The sequence below is a fragment of the Balaenoptera physalus genome (genome assembly GCF_965194825.1).
Source record: "Balaenoptera physalus genome assembly, chromosome: 10".
Classification (NCBI taxonomy): domain Eukaryota; kingdom Metazoa; phylum Chordata; class Mammalia; order Artiodactyla; family Balaenopteridae; genus Balaenoptera; species Balaenoptera physalus.
Window position 1 is genome coordinate 102619387 of NC_138889.1, and position 20167 is coordinate 102639553.

The following is a 20167-nucleotide window of genomic DNA, read 5'->3' on the forward strand; positions in this document are numbered from 1 at the left end:
CAAGGGTCAGAGCTCTCTGTTGCTTTCGGTTCCCAAAGCCCCTCCCCTACCCCCCACTGCCTTCTGCCCTGGTAACACTCACATTTGCAAAATGCTTAGCAAAAAATCAGGATGGAATCAAAGGCCAACCAGCCACGCTTGCATAGTCTAGCTCTGACCAATAACAGGCCTGAGTTAGGTTTATTCTAGTTTGTTTGTCTGTTGACTCTGGGCTGATTCTGCCTTGCATGCTCTTCTAGTTGACATTTCACACATGTATTATAGGTGGCAGCTTCTTACACTTTTATTTCACCCTAGTCTTAGTCCTTTTCATTCTCCAGCTTATAGGAATTCCCCAACACATCTGGAGCATCAATAAATTCTTTTTTCTCTTCCCTGACTCTTATGGATGTTAATTCAATCATTTGATGAGAATTCAGCAAATGATAACTGGCCTCCATCTGCAATCTTGAGCCAATTCTCTAACTGGCATTTGTGCAATCCTTTTCATATCTATTTTTACAAGTGCATGTATTTTTATCTGCATTTAAAAAATGGGCAACCAAAATCTACAGTGTTGATGGGATTTGCCCAGTATCATACACTGAGTGGCTGAGCCATACCCGTAATTCAGATACATTCCTGACCCCTAATCCCATGTTTTTACCCCATTACCCAGGGTACTAGATTTAGGCATATTAAAGCAATATTCTGTAAGTATACAACATGTAGCAGTTATAAAGCACTTTCACATGCATTGTGTTATCTTTTCCTCATGAAAGCCCTTGATATAGCATTATTATTTATCCTAGACAGGAAATCCTGCAATTAAAACAAATAAGAAAGTTACCGAGACAATTGAGCAATGACACTCAGGGTCTGGAGACTTCAAGTCTCTAGACAGGCACGGGCATAAACCTTGGGGTATCCCGGATATTTCTTTGCCACCTACCTCAAACAATAAGGCAATCAACACGTTAAAAGGATATCCAAATAAACCCACCAAAGGCTGGGAAGTCTTGTTTCCCATAAAATATCTTATCTTTATCTTTAAGGACACTGGATTGCTCCTTTTCATTCTTTCTTTTTCTTTTTTTCTGTTCAGTGACAGTAGTTTCCACTACTCTGTCTTCCAGCTCACTGATCCGTTTTTCTACCTCATTTAGTCTACTATTGATTCCTTCCAGTGTATTTTTCATTTCAGTTATTATATTCTTCATCTCTGTTTGGTTGTTCTTTATATTTTCTAACTCTTTGTTAAAATTTTCTACAGTAAGTCCCCTACATATGAACCTTCAAGTTTCAAACTTTCAAAGATGCAAACATACGGTCGCATGTCTAATCACATAAGTTAGGTCACATGTCTGGCATACATTGTCAAGTTTGTGCATCCTTTACAAGTGGCTGTGTTTTTGTGTACTTTACTGTACAGTACTGTACAGAGTACAGTAGTACAGTATCTTTTTTCAAGCCCAGGATGTCTGGAAGTAAGGGTAAAAGCAGCGGTGGTGTAGCTGGTACTGCTAAGAAGCACCAAGCAATAACAATGGAAACAAAAGTGAAAATAATTGAGAGTGGAGTGAGGAGAAAAGATACCTTGCCCTCCATCTCCTATTTCTGATGATCCTTCAGCTCTACCATCTCCCACCTCCTCTCCCTCCTCCAGTCAGTAACTCTTCTTGCCTGTTCACTCAATGCCAGCCCCTGTATGCCAGCTGTTGTACTGTACTACTGAACTTTTCAAGGTACTACACTGTAAGATTAAAAATGTTTTCTTTATTTTTGTGTTTCTTTGTTTTTTATGTATTATTTGTGTGAAAAATATTATAAACCTATTACAGTACAGTATTATATGGCCGATTGTTTTAGTTGGGTGCCTAAGTTAACTTTGTTGGACTTACGAACAAATTGGACTTACAAACACACTCTTGGAATGGAACTCGTTCATATGTAGGGGACTTACTATAACGTCTTGCTCTGTGTATCCACTGTCCTCCGAAGTTCCTTGATCACCTTTGTGATCACTACTCTGAACTCTTTCTCAGGCAGGTTGCCTATCTCCACTTCACTTAGTTCTTCTGGGGTCTTATCTTGTTCCTTCACCTGAAACATATTCCTCTGCTGTCTCATCTTCTCTGAGTTGCTACTTGTATTTTTATGTATGTGGTAGGTTAGTTACATTTCTTGGCCTTGCAGAAGTGGCCCTCTGTAGGAGGCATCCTATGTGTCCCAGCAGTGCACTCCCCTCTCGACACCCAAGCTATGTGCTCTAGGGGTTCCCCCTAAGAAGGCTACGTGGGTTTTTCTGTTGTGGTGGGCTAAGTGTGTGGGCGGTCAGGTAGGCCCTTAACTGGTTGGTTGCCAGGCCCCGCCTTGTGTGGATGTAGCTGGCTGCTATTTACTGGGGCCTGGTCATGAGGTGGCTACTTGCAGAATCCTAGGGGGTCCCTGGAGCTAGTGCTGGCTCACTGGTGGGCGGAGTCAGGGTCCCGAAGACTCTGGGACTGTTGCCCACCCGCTGGCTGGTTAAGTCAGATCTTGGGGTTAGTGCCAGACTACTGGTAGGCATAGCTGGTTCCTAGAGTGTGGCTATGGAATCCCAGAGCTCATTTAATATTATTGGTGGGGGGGGGGGGGGTGGTTCTTGACTCAGTTGGGTACGGGGTCCAGGGTGTCCTAAAGGTTGCGTTGGCCAGCTAGTGGGCTGGACCAGGGCCCAGCCAGTGCCAGTGTAGGATCTGGCCTGCAGTGCAGGATTTTAGTTTTCTAGCTTCTTGTGTCTTCCCTCTGGTGGGTGAGGCTGGTCTAGAGGCATGGTCTGGCTTCCCGGTGAGAGGGGCCGGTCCACTGGTGGGCAGAGCTGGGTCTTGGCCCTCTGGTGGGCTAGGCTGTGTCTAGGGGCAAGCCCAGAGGTGGCTGTGGGCTCTTTAGGCTTTAGGCAGGCTGTCTGCAGATGGGGGTGGATGTGTTCCTGCCTAGTTAGTTGTTTGGCCTGAGGTGTTCCAGCACTGGAGCCTACAGGCTGTTGCGGGGCCAGGTCTTGGAGCTAATGAGCCAAGATGTTAGCTATCAGCAATGTCCCGCTATATGCTGCCACCAGTGTGTGTTTTCCTTTACCCGAGCCTGAATTCCTTCTCCCTGTTTCAGGACCACAAAGCCTCTTTCTCCTTGATGACTACAGGGAATTCTTGGAGGGGAGTGTCAGCTTGTACTCATACAGAAATGAAAGTAGTATGGCATCAGAATTTTCATCTATAGTCTAGGAATAAGATATATTCTATTATTTCACTAAACCAGTGGTTCTCAAAGCATGGTCCCTGGGCCAGCAGCGTCAACATCACCTGGAAACTTGCTAGAAGTGTAAATTCTGGAACTCTCCCCAAGATCTACTGAATCAGAAAATCTAGGGGTGAGGCCCTGCAACCTGTGTGAACAAGGCTGCTAAGCGATTCTGATGCAGGCTCAACTTTGAGAACCACTAAACTAAATGTCAACCAGAGGTGACTTTACCTCCAGGGGACATTTACTAATATCTGGAGACGTTTTTAGTTGTCATAATTGGGATGGAGGGTGCTAATGGCATCTAGTGGGTAGAGGCCAGGGATTCTGCTAAACATTCTACAAATGCACAGGACAGACCTACAGCAAAGAATTGTCCAGTCTAAAATGTCCATTGTGCCAAAGTCGAGAAACCTGCTCGAAACTGAGCCTTCACTCTCTCAACTGGCGAAGAAATTAAACCTCAGTTGTGTGTGTGTGTGTGTGTGTGTGTGTGTGTGTGTGTGTGTATGTTTGTGGGGGCCTTCATCCCCAATTCCATAGCTTAATTTCAGGTTTAGGTGGACCAGAGGGAACAGGTTCTTAATCCAGGTGATCACCTTCATTCAGGTACTCTGTTTGCTGCCCGGTACTGGTGTTTAGTGCTGTTTCTCTCGAAGGGCTGGGGCAGGAAACTCTCCCACCTAACCTGTCCCAACCAGGAAGAATATCTTTCCACACCAGCAACCAGATTCTCCCATGAGGCAATGGTCTGAACCGCACAGAATTCTGGCATCTTGAAGTAACATGCCAAGGTCAAGCGGAACAGTAGGCATGCATGCTATACCTTCCACCCCCTCAACTTCCATCTCTTCTCAATAAATCCCCACCTTCCTGGGTCTGAGTGTTCCCACTTTCCTCTCCCCATTAGCTCACGCCATGTTTCCCCAACACGAACCACTTAGCTTCAGCTTATACAATCAAACACAAAATCTCTTTATTGTTTGAGGGTTTCAGGTGACTTTAGGAAGCTCAGCTTTTAGGAACAATATTGAATCATTTTCCCCAGAGTGGAAGGGTTGGGGGGGGACAGGCTAACATAAGTTAGTCTTTTTCTTAATAACTCTCCCTGCTATATCATGCATATCATGTGTAACATAATATGTCATATATATTTGTATATAGCATATTTAATACACCTGTAAAGCAGCAATCAGAGGAGAGGATAATGTCTACAGACGTAACGAGTAGAGTCCACTTGCTCTTCACTAAGGGAAAAGCCATAGAAAGAGAGGACTAAGTCGTAATGCCCAGGAAGTATTAGCCCTCCCTGGAAAACCTGGCAAGGGTCTACCAACCCATGCCCGAAGAGTCCCAGGGGAAGCCATCTGGGGCAACATGTAGCAGATGAAGAAGCATGGCAGAGATCCTGGAAGCATGGGGAACGGAACTATGAAACCACTGCAGGAGGACCAGATGATGCTTATGCTGAGATATCTAAGGCAAGCCCATCGACGGTGGTGGTCCTTCGACCATTCACACTGCTGCCCCAGGACCCACACAATGTCCACTCCTTTACCTATGATTACAATTACAATTGGTTCTTTCCCTCCACCCACCCATCGGCTCCTCCAGCTGCATCCTCAGGCCCGTCCCATACTGTCTTGGATTCAGTGCTGCTTCACAGAGGTACACAGTTCCACTGGTTCCAGTCGCAGGGCACAGGGATATGATTCAGACTGTGACTCATTTTCTGCATAATTTTGTTATTCTTGTCTACATGAGAATACACGGGGAAGCCACGTTCGATCAGAGCCTGGGTCTGGTAATAGATGACGTAGGTGACGAGACCATGGGCCCGGTACTCAGGTAGGGTGCCCCCCATCCGCATCTCTCCTGTCTGGTCCATCAGGGACCAGGACACAGGGGTCCCCTCGGGCCCCAGCAGGCAGAAGTTGGGGAAGGTCCGGATACAGCGCTCGATGAATCTCCGGCTCCACTCATTGCCACCGAAATGCCAGAACTTATTCACCACGGCAGCGTGGGTAGGATCCAACGATGAGAGTTTAAACATCTCTTGGTCACTATGGATGTTCCAAGAGAAAAGCAAAGTCCATGAGTTTAGAGGTTTATATTTGTTCTTACCTCTATTATCTTGAGAGACAGAGTAGGCAGAGGAAATAGCGAACGCAAAGTCTGGAGTATAAGTGAGCTTGTAATGACAGAGGGACAGAAAGAAGGCCGATGTTGTTGGACTGAGTGAGTTAGAAGGACAAGACAGGTCAAAGAAGTTGACATAGGCCTGACATATTCCAGGTGAGAAAAGAAATGGGGAGAAACACGGTTTGAATTACGTTTTTAAAAAAGATTATTCTGGCTGCTTTGAAGAAGATGGATCGTGGGGAGCCAGAGTAAACGCAGAAAGAGAAGTTGGGAGGCTACTTTGGTAGTGAGAGGTGTAAGTAGCGTAGGGTAGCTTTTATCAAACTCACATGGCCTTGGGTTTGCCATCGCTAAGTGATAAGTTCTTTATATCCAGCAGGGAAGGAGCCAGTTCCCTTATTGCCTCAATCGCCATGTAGAGAATGTTTTGTGATCGCTTGACTTTGAAGGATTTAGTGGCTGCAAGACTTTGGATTACTTCATTCAGGCTGGATTGTGAACCTAGATGGGATTATAAGGAGAAATGCAATGATTTATGTCCATGCTAGGGAGAAGCTCTCCAGTGGAGTAGGAAGTGTCTGAGGATTTCTAGTCAGAGAACTTTGGTGATGGGCTCGGTGCTGCTGCTGTACGACTGGGGTCATGTAATCAGGGTTTGTGCAATTTTCCTTGTTTTGCAGAAGCAAAAACATGCCTAGAAATTCATTCAGCCATGGTCATGCCATTAGAGGCAATACCAAGACTGGAACTAAGTTTTCGGGGCTACATAATCATGCAGTTTTGATGATCAAAGAAGGTGAGTTATAATAATTATAGTTGCCGGGACTTCCCTGGTGGAGCAGTGGTTGGGAATCCGCCTGCCAGTGCAGGGGACACGGGTTCAATCCCTGGTCTGGGAAGATCCCACGTGCCATGGAGCAACTAGGCCTGTGAGCCACAACTGCTGAGCCTGCTCTCTAGAGCCCGTGTGCCACAGCTGCTGAGCCCACGTGCTGCAACTACTGGGGTCTGCGCGCCTGGAGCCCGTGCTCCGCAACGGGAGAGGCCACCGCGATGGGGGGGCTGTGTACTGCAGTGAAGAGTGGCCCCCACTCACCGCAACAGGAGAAAGCCTGCGCACAGCGACAAAGACCCAACGCAGCCAAAAATAAATAAAATTTTAAAAAATAATAATAATTATAGTTGCCAACATCTCTGGAGTAATTACTATGTTCCCAATGTGGTAGATTGTTGCAGTAATGACCCACAATTTGCCCACATCTCCTTGTACCCATTCCCTGGAATAGTCCCCTCCTGCACTGCATCTGACCTTGGCCATATGACTTGTTTTACCAATGGGAAAGAGTAAATTTGATGCAGAGAGAGGCTTAAAAATGCTTGCACATTGGGGGTCACCATGTCTTTGTGCTTCTGGTTACCCTGAGGCCAACACCACATGAAAAGGCCTAGGCTAGCCTGCTGAAGACATGTGCTCTTATCATGATGTCACCAGGGCCTAGCCAGCACTGACAGTCAGACCATCATTCAGACTTGTAAGTTAGGCCATCCTAGAGCAACCAGCCCACAGTCACCCATCAACTGACTATAGATGCATAGCTACACCCAGAGGAGACCAGCAGAACAACTGCCTTGCAAAGCCCAGTCCAATTGTTGATTCACAGAATTATGAGGTTTGCTATGCAGTGAAAGTTAACTGAAACATTCAGGTATTGCACTAAGCAATTCCTAGCTAAGATTTCATTTATTCTTTTCAACACTGCTGTGTTTTACGGACCATTATTTATTTTTTATTTTTTTAGTAAATTTATTTATTTATTTTTGGCTGCGTTGGGTCTTCATTGCTGCGCACGGGCTTTCTCTAGTTGTGGCGAGTGAGGGCTACTCTTTGTTGCGGAGTACGGGCCCTAGAGCACGTGGGCTTTGGTAGTTGTGGCACACAGACTCAGTAGTTGTGGCACGCAGGCTCAGTAGTTGTGGCTCCTGGGCTTAGCTGCTCCACGGCATGTGGGATCTTCCTGGACCAGGGCTCAAACCCGTGTCCCCTGCATCGGCAGGCGGATGCTTAACCACTGCACCACCAGGCAAGTCCTAGGTACAATTATTACCCTCATTTTTATATATGAAAGTCAGGATCTCAGATAGGACAAGTCCCTGGCTAGGATCACATGGCAAAGTAACAGGCAAATGCCATCCTAGGTAGTCTGACTCTGGAGACCACGCTCATAACCATATAAGCTGCTCTTTATGACCTAGTTGGTGTTTTGTGGCACGAGCTGTCATTCCAATTCTAGGAATGAAAGTCCCTGGGGAAAGCTCTGCTCTGATACCCAACCACCCTAAGGCATCCTGGATATGTCCACAAAATATGCCATAAATCCTTAGCTCTCAGGGGATTACGTTACAGTCCTCTATATGAAGCCCATTAGGTACAAGCTTTGAGGGTGTTTTTTTCCCCCTTTACAGGTATAGTTGCAGCTGAGTAAAAAAACTGACAGCAGGCTGAGGGTCTGGGGCTTGGAGAAAGGAGATACACGTCATAGAAATTGTTCAGGATGGAGATGTGATTCAGCACACATTCCATTCCTTTTATACTTACTTTGGATCTGCAAATGCTGTTTCCAATTGATGACTTCTGGTAAGCTGAGGAATTCCTGACAGTTTTTGAGGTCTTTGGAGTAGATATGGTAAGTATTGGTGTAGTGATCAAGGTCATCTGTCATGTCCTATTATCATTGAGAAAAGGGGGGCAAAACAAATGTCTTATTTTTCGTGATTGGAATACTTTTTTCTAAATTCTACTATACTGTGGTATTTTTAAGTACTAAAATATTGGTGTTTGTATTGGTGCATTAGAAATTTTTCTGAACCATTTAAATCATGAGATCAAGATGGGAGATTCAGGTATTCAAATTATGATGAAAAACTGCAGAACACTAGTATTCTCTACCCATATATTGTGTTAAAATTTCAACTCAAGCAAAGACACAACTATTTAGAAAGCATTCTTTTATATTTTCATCTTCCTCAACAGGAAGAAGAGAAAAGCAATTGACAAGGAAAAGCTTCTGTTGCAAGAATAAATTTTTCTATATTTCAAACACTTGCAGAATACACAAACTATGAAGATGACAGTATTAAATTTGGTTATTGATATTTCTGGATTGAAATTTCCATCTATACTAAATTAAGACAAAGAAGATGAAAACCTATTAGAAATGCTTTCATAAAATAATACAAAAGTTGAACAAATTGTAATTACAGAAAAACAAAGAAACCACTTATTTAGAAAGATCCCCTCAAATTATTAAATAAGAGATGCGATTATTTGGAAGAAGGCACAGGAAAATATTATCTTGAGTGCAGAATTAGAAACCTTTTCAAAAGTAGTTGGAATTGTTGCACAAAAATACACTCAAAAGTCAGCAATGATACCACTAACATATTTTGTTTCTTAAGATCCCATTTAAGATAAAAGGTCAAATAATTTTATTGCAGTTCGGTTTTTATTATTAATATAAATTTCTTCATTTTATATACTGTTTAATTCCATGGATTTTAAATAACTTATTATTTGTAGGAAAGATATATTTGTATTTTTATAAATTTATAATTTTACTGGATGTTTTAAAATAAACTTAGGGTTTTTTGTCTTTGAAATGTATTAACTATTTAGTTTCACTAATTTTTAAATGTTTCCCCAAAATGCATATGCAAATTCTAATATTATAAATTTTTTTTTTAATAATCAGGCAACTAACTGTTCTGTTTCATACCTTCCTATCTTTGTCCTTGTTACTTTCTCTGATTAGAATGTCCTCCTTTCTTTGTCAACCTAACAAAGATATATTTATCTACAAAATCCAGTTCAGATGAAACATCCACTAAGAAGTGTATCTAATCTGATCCTGTAACCTCCATCTCCAAACTCCATAGTTTAATCAGCTTTTGCCTGTGCTATCTCCATATAGTGTACATTTTCTGTTTTTGAACACTTTACACTAAGTTGTAATTTATTTACTTACCTGTATTCTCCTCCAGGCTGTGGGGTTCTTAAAGGCAAGGACTTGTTCACTATCACTGCAATTCATTTCTGTAGCCCCAGGGTCTACCACATGGCCAGGCACACGGTAGGCACATAGCAAATATAAACATAGATGCAAATTCATTCCACATCTGGCACCTTACCTGCTCCTGAGGGCGGATAACCACTGTATTAAAATCAGGCCACTTGTCCACCAGGGCCTTTAGCTTGAAAGGGTTTCCCTGGTTCATGTGGAAGACAGTCCCATAAACCTGCAGTACCCAGACAAAGCGAGAGGGTCAGCTTATTAGGAAGGGATGGCAAAGTGCCTTGTTTGACCAGGACAGGTTTATGTCTATGAAACTGTGAAATTTTACAGCAGTAAAGGGACAAATAGGGCATCTGGGTCTAAAATCTCCACATGCTACTTTTTTTTTTTACCTCAGATGAGAGCTTTTTCTTCCCATCTGATATAAATCAAACATGCATATGGTAAAATATTGGGACAAAGTTAATTATCATAAGAACACTGTTCTTTTTTTGGTAGGACTTAATATTATCTTTTCCCAGACTTTCTTCTATTCATACTCATAGAGATACACAATTTTACAAATGTAAAATGATCTGATACATGATATTTTTCACCACTGAATAAATTGTGGGTGTATTTCTATGTTCATAAATACAAAATTTTTCAATTATGTTCTAATGACTGCGTAGGGTTCCATTATTTGGTTGTATCATGGTTCATTTGTGCATTTGCCTGCTGATGGTCATTTCAGCTTTTTCCAAATTTTCATTTTAACAACTAATTCTTTGCAGAGCATGCTTGCACAGAAATCTTTGCATGGGCACCTGATATTTTCTTAGATTATCCATCAGGTAACTGCTGGTTCAAAGGTTATGGACATGTTTAAAACTCTTTAACATGTATGTCCACAGTACCCTCTGGAAAGGTAATTTCCTCCCACCAATAAGCAAAGGCTAAAGCAAAATGCTCAAGAGAATGGGCTGTGGAAGCCTACAGTCTAGGTCCAGTCTTGAGTCCCCAACCCCGCCTTTTTGCATAGTTTGTTGAGAGAGAGAGGAAAGCAGGGAGAGAATGAATGAGATAGCCTGTGGACATTAAGTGTCCTGGTGGTTTGGGGTTGGGGGAATGCAGTGGTGGATACCACCATGGGCCACATGACTATTGTGAACATGAAGCCTCTGCAGATACCAGCATGGAAACATGCCAATGACCAAAGGCCAAAAAAAAAGGTATGCAGTTTAATGGTTTCTACCATGGGTAGATGATGACCAAAGTCTGTACCAACATCTTTCCCTCCTACCACCCTCCATCCGATGTGAACTACTGTTGTTACACTATGGAGAAAGAGAAGGGGGAAAAAATCTAAGTTGCCTGAGCTTATCTGAAATCATTGTTTTCAGCCATGAATGGAGGCTTGATATAGAAATTCCGTATAGTTTGGCAAAATATAGATGTTTCTTTTTACGCCTTTGCATTTGGGGGTGTGTAAAATTGTTTTACATTAATACATTATCCATTACAAGATCTGAAAATATGTGTAGCTCTTCCTCTTTCTTATTCCCCGGGCTGAATTAATTAAAACTCTTTTTTTTTTTTTTTCTGCTGAACTCAGAACGTAGTGAGCCAGGCAACTACTCTAAATTGACTCAACTGGAGTTGACACAGGCAATAAAATGTACTTAATAGCCAACACTTAGAAGAACAGATGGACGTTTTGTCAACTGAGACTCAAGCAAGTATTGAGTTCTAGGTTATACCTCCATTAAAAGTACCTGGCAAACAACTATTCTAGATTTCAACTAGGGTAAAAATGTGTATCTTTAATATACAACCAATGCTGTTTCTTCATGAAAGTTGTGGAACCAAGAGGGCCGCCTTATCTTACCACAGAGATGCTCCAAGTAAGGACACTTGGAAACCACCAAGAGTTTCCTCAAGATGTTTGGGGTCCACTTAACCCAAGGAGTAAAGAGAAATTTATTTATTTATTTTTATTATTTTTTTTTCTTTATTTTTTTTTTTAATGTCTGAAACATTTATATTAACATATTTCCATACAAATAACCCAATGAAAGTTTAGTATTAGTTGTTTTGTTTGTTTGTTTTTTTATACTGCAGGTTCTTATTAGGCATCAGTTTTATACACATCAGTGTATACATGTCAATCCCAATCACCCAATTCAGCACAGCACAATCCCCACCCCACCGCAGTTTTCCCCCCTTGGTGTCAATATGTCCGTTCTCTACATCTGTGTCTCAACTTCTGCCCTGCAAACCGGCTCATCTGTACCATTTTTCTAGGTTCCACATACATGCGTTAATATATGATATTTGTTTTTCTCTTTCTGACTTACTTCACTTAAAGAGAAATTTAAATCACAAAATTCTATACTACAGAGCATGGAAGAAAAACTTTTAGGTTGAAGAATTTTCAAAAATAGCTACTTACCATAAAAATATCTTAGGCAAGCATTCATAACATGTATAACTGATGTAACCTCTAAGAAAAATTGACTGTCTCTTTGAGAGGTTGCCTGGATCTTAAGGATTATCAAGTGACAGTAGTTAAATATTAGGTAACAGAGATTAATATTAGTGGGATCCACCAAAGTGGGTGACATTTTAGTTTCAAATTAGTTGATTTGAAGTCATTTTTGGCAGTAATTAAAGAACAGGGCGAGTTGTTTCATTAGTCTATTTCTAATAAATGAAAATGAAGGCATATGATCTACAAATAAAATAATGCTAACATTTTTCTCCTTTATACAGAAAGATGGAGTAACAAATCTATTAGGGAGTGAGGCAGGTGAATGCATTTATCTTATCTAAAATGTATGCGTCTTATAGGAGTGTCTTATAAAACAGTAGAAATCTAGTTCTCTTTCTACAAAAAATTTGCAGGGAAACAAATACACACACACACATTACACACACACACACATTCACACACACACGGTTGTACTTAAATTCCACTGGAATGGACCCCATCCCTTTGGTTGCTAAAGAAAAACACAGGTGAGGACCCCAGCCAATCATTAGAGTTGCTCTCGAACAGTTCTGGATGTGGGCATCTATGTATGTGTTCTATTTAATCCTGAGATTTCTGATCAGTTGTACTTGGTTAACAGAGATCCTCAGAGTCAGCCACAAAATAGCTTGATATGCCATAAGTTCGGAGCAACTGGAAAATCTAAGTGAAATAGAAATTGACTTATTATTAATTTTAAAGAAGGCTCATGATGGTTAACCTCTCACCTGACAAGTGTTCTTTTAAGGAGAACAAATTAAAAATTAACATGTAGTCTCAGCTAACTTTGTAGGAGAACTCTGGGCAAGTTTCCAGTGCTATTATGGAACGTTTCTTGGAAAGGAGCAAGGGAATATTTTTTGAATCAGCTTGGAGCAAAAAGCAATGTTAGGTCTCAGGCATTCCTACGTTCATACCATAGCACTGTAGCTCACTATTTGTGGGGTATTGGGCAAACCACTTCACTGAGCCTCCATCTTCACATCAGTGACATGGGCATAACAGCAAATATCTTGTAGCGAGGTTATGCAAATTAAATGAGAGAAAATATGCACTAGTGCCTGGCACAGAATAGGTGCTCAATAAATATTAGTCTCTCTTTCCCTTCATCACAGGAACTTTCTATTCCTACTCCCCTCAGAATTTTCCATTGTCACCTTTAAGGATGTAGGAAGGCTCTTCCTCAAGGATTTCTCCAGCATCTGCAGCATCTGGGCACCTTGCAATGGGAACATCGTGCAAGACACCTTGTCCTGGAGAGACAACCAGGAAACAGCCAGGAATGAGAAGATCAGGAGGAGATTCAGAAGCAAAAGTAGCAAGTTCTCTGCTAATTGCCAGAGCCCTCTTCAGTGTCTCTTTATTGGTGTCATATTCACTAAAGTCATCAGCCATTCCAAGGAAGGATGAGACTGGCAGAAAGTGCAGAGCCTGCCTTCTGAATTTTTCAGCTCACTTTCTTAAAACTCCGATGAATTCTAGTCATTAACTTCACTTTACATTAGCAAACACATTCTAAAATATATATAACATTTTTTAAAAAATTTAGTTGCTATCAGTGATTTTTCTGACTCTACCAGTAATAAGCTGTGCAACCTTGGAAAGTTACTTAGCCTCTCTGTACCTTGGTTTCTTCAAAGTAGATGGGATAATAGTATTACCTGACTCATAGAACTGTTGTGAGGATTAAATGAGCTAATATGTTAAAAGAGTAAATAAGTGCTTAAAGAGTCTGTCACATAGTAAACACTGAGCATATGTTATTTTATTACTACTACCACTCCTCTTCCTTACTGTCCTTTCTTTCCCCTCCTCGTCTCCCCCCTCCTCCTTCTCCCCACTTGAGTTAAAGTGCTGTATACTGCATGATATTTTGATGCCACCTTTTTAATATAGGGCATTTTGACATGGTTTAAAATATAAACAAATTATCTTATTGTTTGTTTGTTTCTTTATCTATTTAGGCCACACCATGTGGCTTGCGGGATCTTAGTTCCCCAACCAGGGATTGAACCCAGGCCCCAGCAGTGAAAGCGCCGAGTCCTAACCACTGGACGGCCAGGGAACTCCTTGTTTATTTAATTGCCAAGTCCTATTTCAGGCTGGTGCTCTCACTTTATCACTGAGCCTCACCCTATTTTTGAGTCTTACTCCATCTCTAAGCCCTACTCTTGGATCTATGATACATGTTGCATAATTACTAGGTAGCATAAAAATAGTATTTTTACATATTTGACTCACTGCATCAAATTGGGATGGTCAAAACATCCCATAAAAAAAAAAATCCCATAAAATCCTACTGACATGAAAAAGGAAGAAAAGAGGCAGTGTCACAGTGTTCTGATTTGGAACTGTGATCTTAGGAGTACCAAGTTACTTTTTAATGAAGACGCCGAAGAGGTATTCTGAGAAGGTGTTGTATTAAAACCCACCATGCCTGAGATGACATGCAGAACTGGGTAAATTTGTGATTTTAGAATAGCAAGGGCATTTCTGTTTTTGGCCAAGGTGGAATACAGTAAGTCCCTTATATATGAAATTTCAAGTTTTGAACTTTCAAAGATGCGAACGTGCGTCGCTCATCCAACCTATGGACCAGGGAGTTGTAACGACTTTTGTTTTTTAATATTTATTTATTTATTTATTTGGCTGCGCCGGGTCTTAGTTGCGGCACGCGGGATCTTCATTGCCGAGTGCGGGATCTTCACTGCGGCATGTGGGATCTAGTTCCCTGACCAGGGATCGAAACTGGGCCCCCTGCATTGGGATGCAGAGTCTTAACCACTAGACCACCCGGGAAGTCTCAATTATAGTGACTTTTAAGAAATATTATTTATGTCACACTTTTCACCTGGCAGTAAAGGCGAGTGATGAATCAGGAACAATCTTGCGACAATTTTGGAAGGGTGGTAACATCTACAAGGCCATAAAAACATTGACTTTGCTTGTTGTGAGGTTACAGCCATCACCATGAATGGGGTTGGGAAGAACCTTTGCCTGCAGTTTGCTCACGACTTTTGTGGATTTGAGAAGGTGGATGAGGAGTCCAAAGAGGTCTTCAGCAACTTAGTGACCCTCAGCGAGAAGGTGGAGCTAGATCTGCAATAAGACGACTTCATTGAATTCCTTGCTGCCCAACATGAGGAGCTTACTAATGAAGACCTGATGGAATTGGAGGCCCAGAGAAAGGATGAAGAGAGACAAGAGGAAGAAGTAACTGAAGAACTGAAGAGATTCACGACGTAGGAAATGACAAGGGGATCTTCTTTATTTGAGGAGGCACTGTTAGTTTTTGAGGCACAGGTCCCGAATGTAGAATGGTACACAAAAGTTGCAGCAGCCATTCAGAACGCAATCCAGTGCTACCGTGTCATCTATGACAAGAAAAAAAAAGAGCTACTACCCAGACATCACCGGATCGTTTATTCAAGAGAGTAGATAGAATTGAATCCAGAGGATCTTAAGACTGTAAAAAGTATAGCATTCCTGAGGCCAATCTTATCTTTTATCTAGAGGCAACTCACAAGGAGTATAAGATGCAACGTAAAGATGAATGTCAAATCTGTGGGGTGAAGTCAGAATGGCCATCGTTAAAAAGTCTACAAGTAATAAATGTTGGAGAGGGTGTGGAGAAAAGGGAGCCCTCCTACACTGTTGGTGGGAATGTAAACTGGTGCAGCCACTATGGAAAACAGTATGGAGGTTCCCCAAAAAACTAAAAATAGAGTTGCCATATGATCCAGCAATCCCACTCCTGGGCACATACTCAGACAAAATTGTAATTTGAAAAGATACATGCACCCCTATGTTCATAGCAGCACTATTTAAAATAGCCAAAATATGGAAACAACCTAAATGTCCATCGACAGAAGAATGGATAAAGAAGATGTGACATATATATATATATATATATATATATATATATATATATATATATATATATATATATATTACAACGGAATATTACTCAGTCATAAAAAAGAATGGAATAAAACCATTTGCAGCAACATGGATGGACATAGAAATTATCATACTAAGTGAAGTAAGTCAGAAAGAGAAAGACAAATGCCATATGATATCGCCCAAGTGTGCAATCTGAAATATGACACAAATGAACATATCTACGAAAGAGAAACAGATTCACAGACATAGAGAACAGATTTGTGTTTGCCAAGCGGGGGAGGGGGGTGGTGGAGGGATAGAATGCAAGTTTGGAATTAGCAGATGCAAACTATTATATATAGGATGGATAAACAACAAGGTCTTACTGTATCGCACACAGAACTGTATTCAATATCCTGTGATAAAACATAATGGAAAAGAATATGAAAAGGAATATATATATATATTTATAAAACATGTATATATGTATATGTGACTGAATCATTTTGCTGTACGGTAGAAATTAACACAACACTGTAAATCAACTATACTTCAACAAAATTAAAATATCTGTGGGGTGTAATATTACCATGTTTCCTGAAAAGTATAGGGCTTGGAACCACCCTCCAAGAATGCACACACAAACCAACAACCAAGCATGGTGCCTCATAAATAAGGTAGATTGAAAACAACTGAGACTGTGATTCTCCAGGATACTGGACACACTCACTGTGAGCTGGCAGAACTGGGCAACAGGCAATGTCCTTGGGAGTAAAATTCAGAACCTTGGACCTAGTTTTTCCCAGAGAAGAAATTAATCCAAAGAAAACAATTCAAAAGAAGAAAAAAGCTCTCAGCAGAATCTGATAAAGCTACACAAAGATAAGCAAGGACTGAACAAAATCCCAGTGTTCAACATTAGGGGAAGGAAATATAAACTATGGTGCAACTCCATGATATTAGCATAATTCCTACACATATGGACACATGGGAAAGGGTTGAAATAAAATGAGAAAATGTAGGGCCTAAAACAGTTCATATACCACATACATAAGCAGAAATTTATAAGAGAACACAGACAAATAAAAAGATAGATTGTGGTAGTAGCAATATAGGTGAAAGCTTTAAAGTAAGTTTGTTTATTATACTATTTAAATAAACAATAGGTCTGGTCTGTATTCTTGTCCTTACTCAGCTACTCATTTCCTCTCTGACTTTAAGTACAGCAATCTTCTTATCATTCATGGAGACAAAAAACTGCCTACTTTAAAATATAACCAGAAGGATTCAACAGGGTGCTGTTTAGAATGCTTTCACGCATTAAGTGCTCCATTCACCACCACCCCACTGCCAGAAAATGCCCAGATCTTTCCTCATTCCTTTATTAGTTCAGATCCAAAAACTGCAAGAATTTTTCATAGTACCTAACAAGTTGTCTTTTACAGAATAGGTGCCAGATACACGTTTCTTAAGTTGAAGTTATTCCTTTTCCTTAGGTATATTTGTCATCGTATTCTGAGCAGAACAAAGTATGAGCATTTTGATTTGTCTCATGTAAGTGGAGAGGATGTCACAAAACAATGATTATCTTTTTTTTTTTTTTTTTTTGGCATGAGTTCTCACCTGGAAAGCTGTCTTCACACCAATCTTTGCAGGAACAAATGAAGAGGAGAGACCTTTAGATCATGAAATTTCCCTCTGGCGCAGACAGTTAAGCAGGTCTCGCAGAGTGCTTTTAGGTACGTTTTCTTCACAAATTGCCGAGCTGAGGCTTGTCATGTGGACCTTGCACTAGGCAAAAAGTTGGGTGTTAGCTCTCATGAAATCTATCCCTTGCTCTCTGGGTCTCATGTTGAGGGAGCTGGTTTTGCAAGGCTGGGAGGCTGCCAGTGTGCCATCTGAGCTTCTCTTTCTGAAACGCCAGGCTGCTCTTTGCCCCGCAGGCCCTGTCGTTACTCTGATAACCAAGCTATGTGAAGCCAACAAGCCAGATACTGGAAGGGTCACACTGTATAGGCAATACCTTTCTCCTCCCCTTCCCATTCTCAAGTACCTGCAATAAGAGAAAGATATTAGGAAAGATATGGTTCAGGTCTGGTTTGCAGAATCTGACTTTTCTTCCTACACGTACGCAGTACAGAAAATCATTTGCACAGGGTGACTAAAGCTCTTAGGATCCTCGCCTTTTTAGGATAATCTGTGTCCCCTCCCCTGCCCATTCAGAGGCTCCAGTTAAACATCCCCACCATGATTCAACTCGGGCACTTCTTAGTCTCACTTTTATAGAGAAGGAAACTGAGGCTCAGTGTGGCTGAACTGGATAGAATTTAAACCCAGAGCCTTTCCCTCCAAAGTGCCCAGTACCCCACATGAACACTTGTTCTACCATTCTCAGAAGAGAAAGGAGGGTTCATAGAAAAGAGAGCCCACTCTGTGAAATGACCAGGGAGGGAAGGTTGACACTATCTGGGTCCTCGACCTCATCACTCTTATCCTTGTTCAGCAGGTTAGTGGAGGGGAGGAGTCACTCTAATCAGAGGAGCAGGGGCAGGGTTGCCTAGTGTCCAGAAAATTGAAAAACTTTGTGTGCTCCTTCAGTCCATAGACCAGCACAGCACAAGTTTACACATGTTCACCTCTGTCCTCCTCGAATATTAATTCTCCATCTTGTCTCCTGGGGTTGAAGTTGTTATAATTATTCATTACTCTTTCTCCAAGGCGAAAGGCCATTGAAACTGTTCTGTCTCAGAATGGCCATCATCAAAAAGTCTACAAACGATAAATGTTGGAGAGGGTGTGCAGAAAAAGGAACCCTCCTACACTGTTGGTGGGAATGTAAGTCGGTACAGCCACTATGGAGAACAGTATGGAGGTTCCTTAAAAAAAACAAAAATAGAGTTACCATATGATCCTACAATTTCACTCCTGGGTATATATCCGGAAAAGACAAAAACTGTAATTTGAAAAGAAACATGCACCCCAATGTTCATAACAGCACTATTTACAATAGGCAAGACATGGAAGCAATCTAAGTGTCCATCGACAGATGAATGGATGAAGAAGATGTGGTATGTATATACAAACATATACATGTATGTATGTATATATAAAATAATATTCATTCAAAAGAATGAAATAATGCCATTTACAGCAACATGGATGGATCTAGAGATTATCATACTAAGTGAAGTAAGCCAGACAGAGAAAGAGAAATATCAAATGATATTGCTTATATGTGGAATCTGAAAAAACAAAGATACAAATGAACTTATTTACAAAACAAAACAAAAATAGACCCACAGACATAGAAAACAAACTTATGGTTAACAAAGGGGAAAGTGGGTGGGGTGGGGGAGGGATCAGCCTAGTGGACCCCTTGGCCCCAGTAGAGTCCATATCCCGCAAAGACTATCTACAACACAAGAGTGGGGTCCTTCTCTCTCCCACCTGAACCCAGACCCCTGGTCCTCTGTCTCTTTCAGCCCTTACACTCACTCACTCAGTCAGAAGATTCAAGAGTCTTTATTACCCTTTAACCTTAAACTACTCTCTTAACCTCTCTGGAATGTTTTCCCAGCTGGAAAAAAAATAGTGTTGTCATGCCAGGTAACCAAGGGTTTTCTCTGCTCTTCTGTTACCAACCCTCTCCAATGGGTCCCCAAGAAGGGTCCTCCTGCCTGGTGTCACTCCCACCAATAAAATGAGAACTAGTTCAGCTTAGAAGCAAAGGAGAGCTTTATTCTCCCATCAGGGAATGGAGAGGCGCAAGTTCTGGCTCTAGAGCACACACTCTCCCTGACAGGTGGTGGGCAGGGCTGCTTTATAAGGTTCTCTCCTTGGCAGGGTGGGTGTGGAGTTCTCCAGGGTCTGGGGCAGGCGTATTGCTCAGGGATCCAGATGGCAGTGTCGGGTGCAAGGTCTGTGCACACGGCCCTCTGCCGCTGCCACCATCTTGAATCTTGGCCTTGTGGGCGGTGCTTCTGCACATGGCCCTCAGAGCTGAAGTGTCCGTGCAGCCATTTACACCAGGAACTGTGGCCTGAAGTGCCAGGTGTGAGCCCTCTGCACGAGGCACCCTGTGAGCAAATGAAACCAGATGAAGCACAAAAGAAAAGAGAAAGGTTAGATTTGATTTTATTACCCAGATTCTATTTGTATTCCCCGGGAACTGGCTTTGGTTTTTTTTGAATTTTTATTTTATATTGGACCGTAGTTGATTAACAATGCTGTGTTAGTTTCAGGTGTGCAGCAGAGTGATTCACTTATACACATACACGTATCTACTCTTTTTCAAATTCCTTTCCCA

At 41.5% G+C, this 20167-nt stretch overlaps 1 protein-coding gene across 4 annotated transcripts; it reads right to left on the reverse strand.

The window, feature by feature from the left end:
- Positions 1-4209: 4209 nt before the first annotated feature.
- On the reverse strand, positions 4210-18378 carry LOC309667573 (glycine N-acyltransferase-like). 4 transcript variants are annotated; one of them, XM_082476138.1, is made up of 7 exons: positions 17485-18378; positions 14831-15078; positions 13137-13232; positions 9586-9693; positions 7997-8123; positions 5730-5901; positions 4210-5321 (listed from the first exon to the last, which is right to left on the reverse strand). In XM_082476138.1, the coding sequence occupies exons 3-7, from the start codon at positions 13212-13214 to the stop codon at positions 4919-4921; spliced, it is 888 nt and encodes a 295-aa protein (XP_082332264.1). In that variant the 5' UTR covers positions 13215-13232; positions 14831-15078; positions 17485-18378; the 3' UTR covers positions 4210-4918. The 4 variants fall into 4 exon arrangements, with proteins under 4 accessions (XP_082332264.1, XP_082332265.1, XP_082332263.1 ...); XM_082476139.1 differs by lacking the exon at positions 14831-15078 and adding an exon at positions 16592-16653; XM_082476137.1 differs by lacking the exon at positions 14831-15078 and having other exon boundaries at positions 17485-18376.
- Between the last annotated feature and the right edge of the window lie 1789 nt (positions 18379-20167).

Bases quoted from the DNA above. Each gene is read 5' to 3' on its own strand.
- LOC309667573 (XM_082476138.1), bottom strand. From the start codon at position 13,214: ATGTTCCCATTGCAAGGTGCCCAGATGCTGCAGATGCTGGAGAAATCC. The intron at 8,124-9,585 runs GTAAGGTGCCAG...CAATGATAATAG, and splicing joins TTATCCGCCCTCAGGAGCAG to GACATGACAGATGACCTTGA. The intron at 5,902-7,996 runs GTAAGTATAAAA...AATCCCATCTAG, and splicing joins ACAGCATTTGCAGATCCAAA to GTTCACAATCCAGCCTGAAT.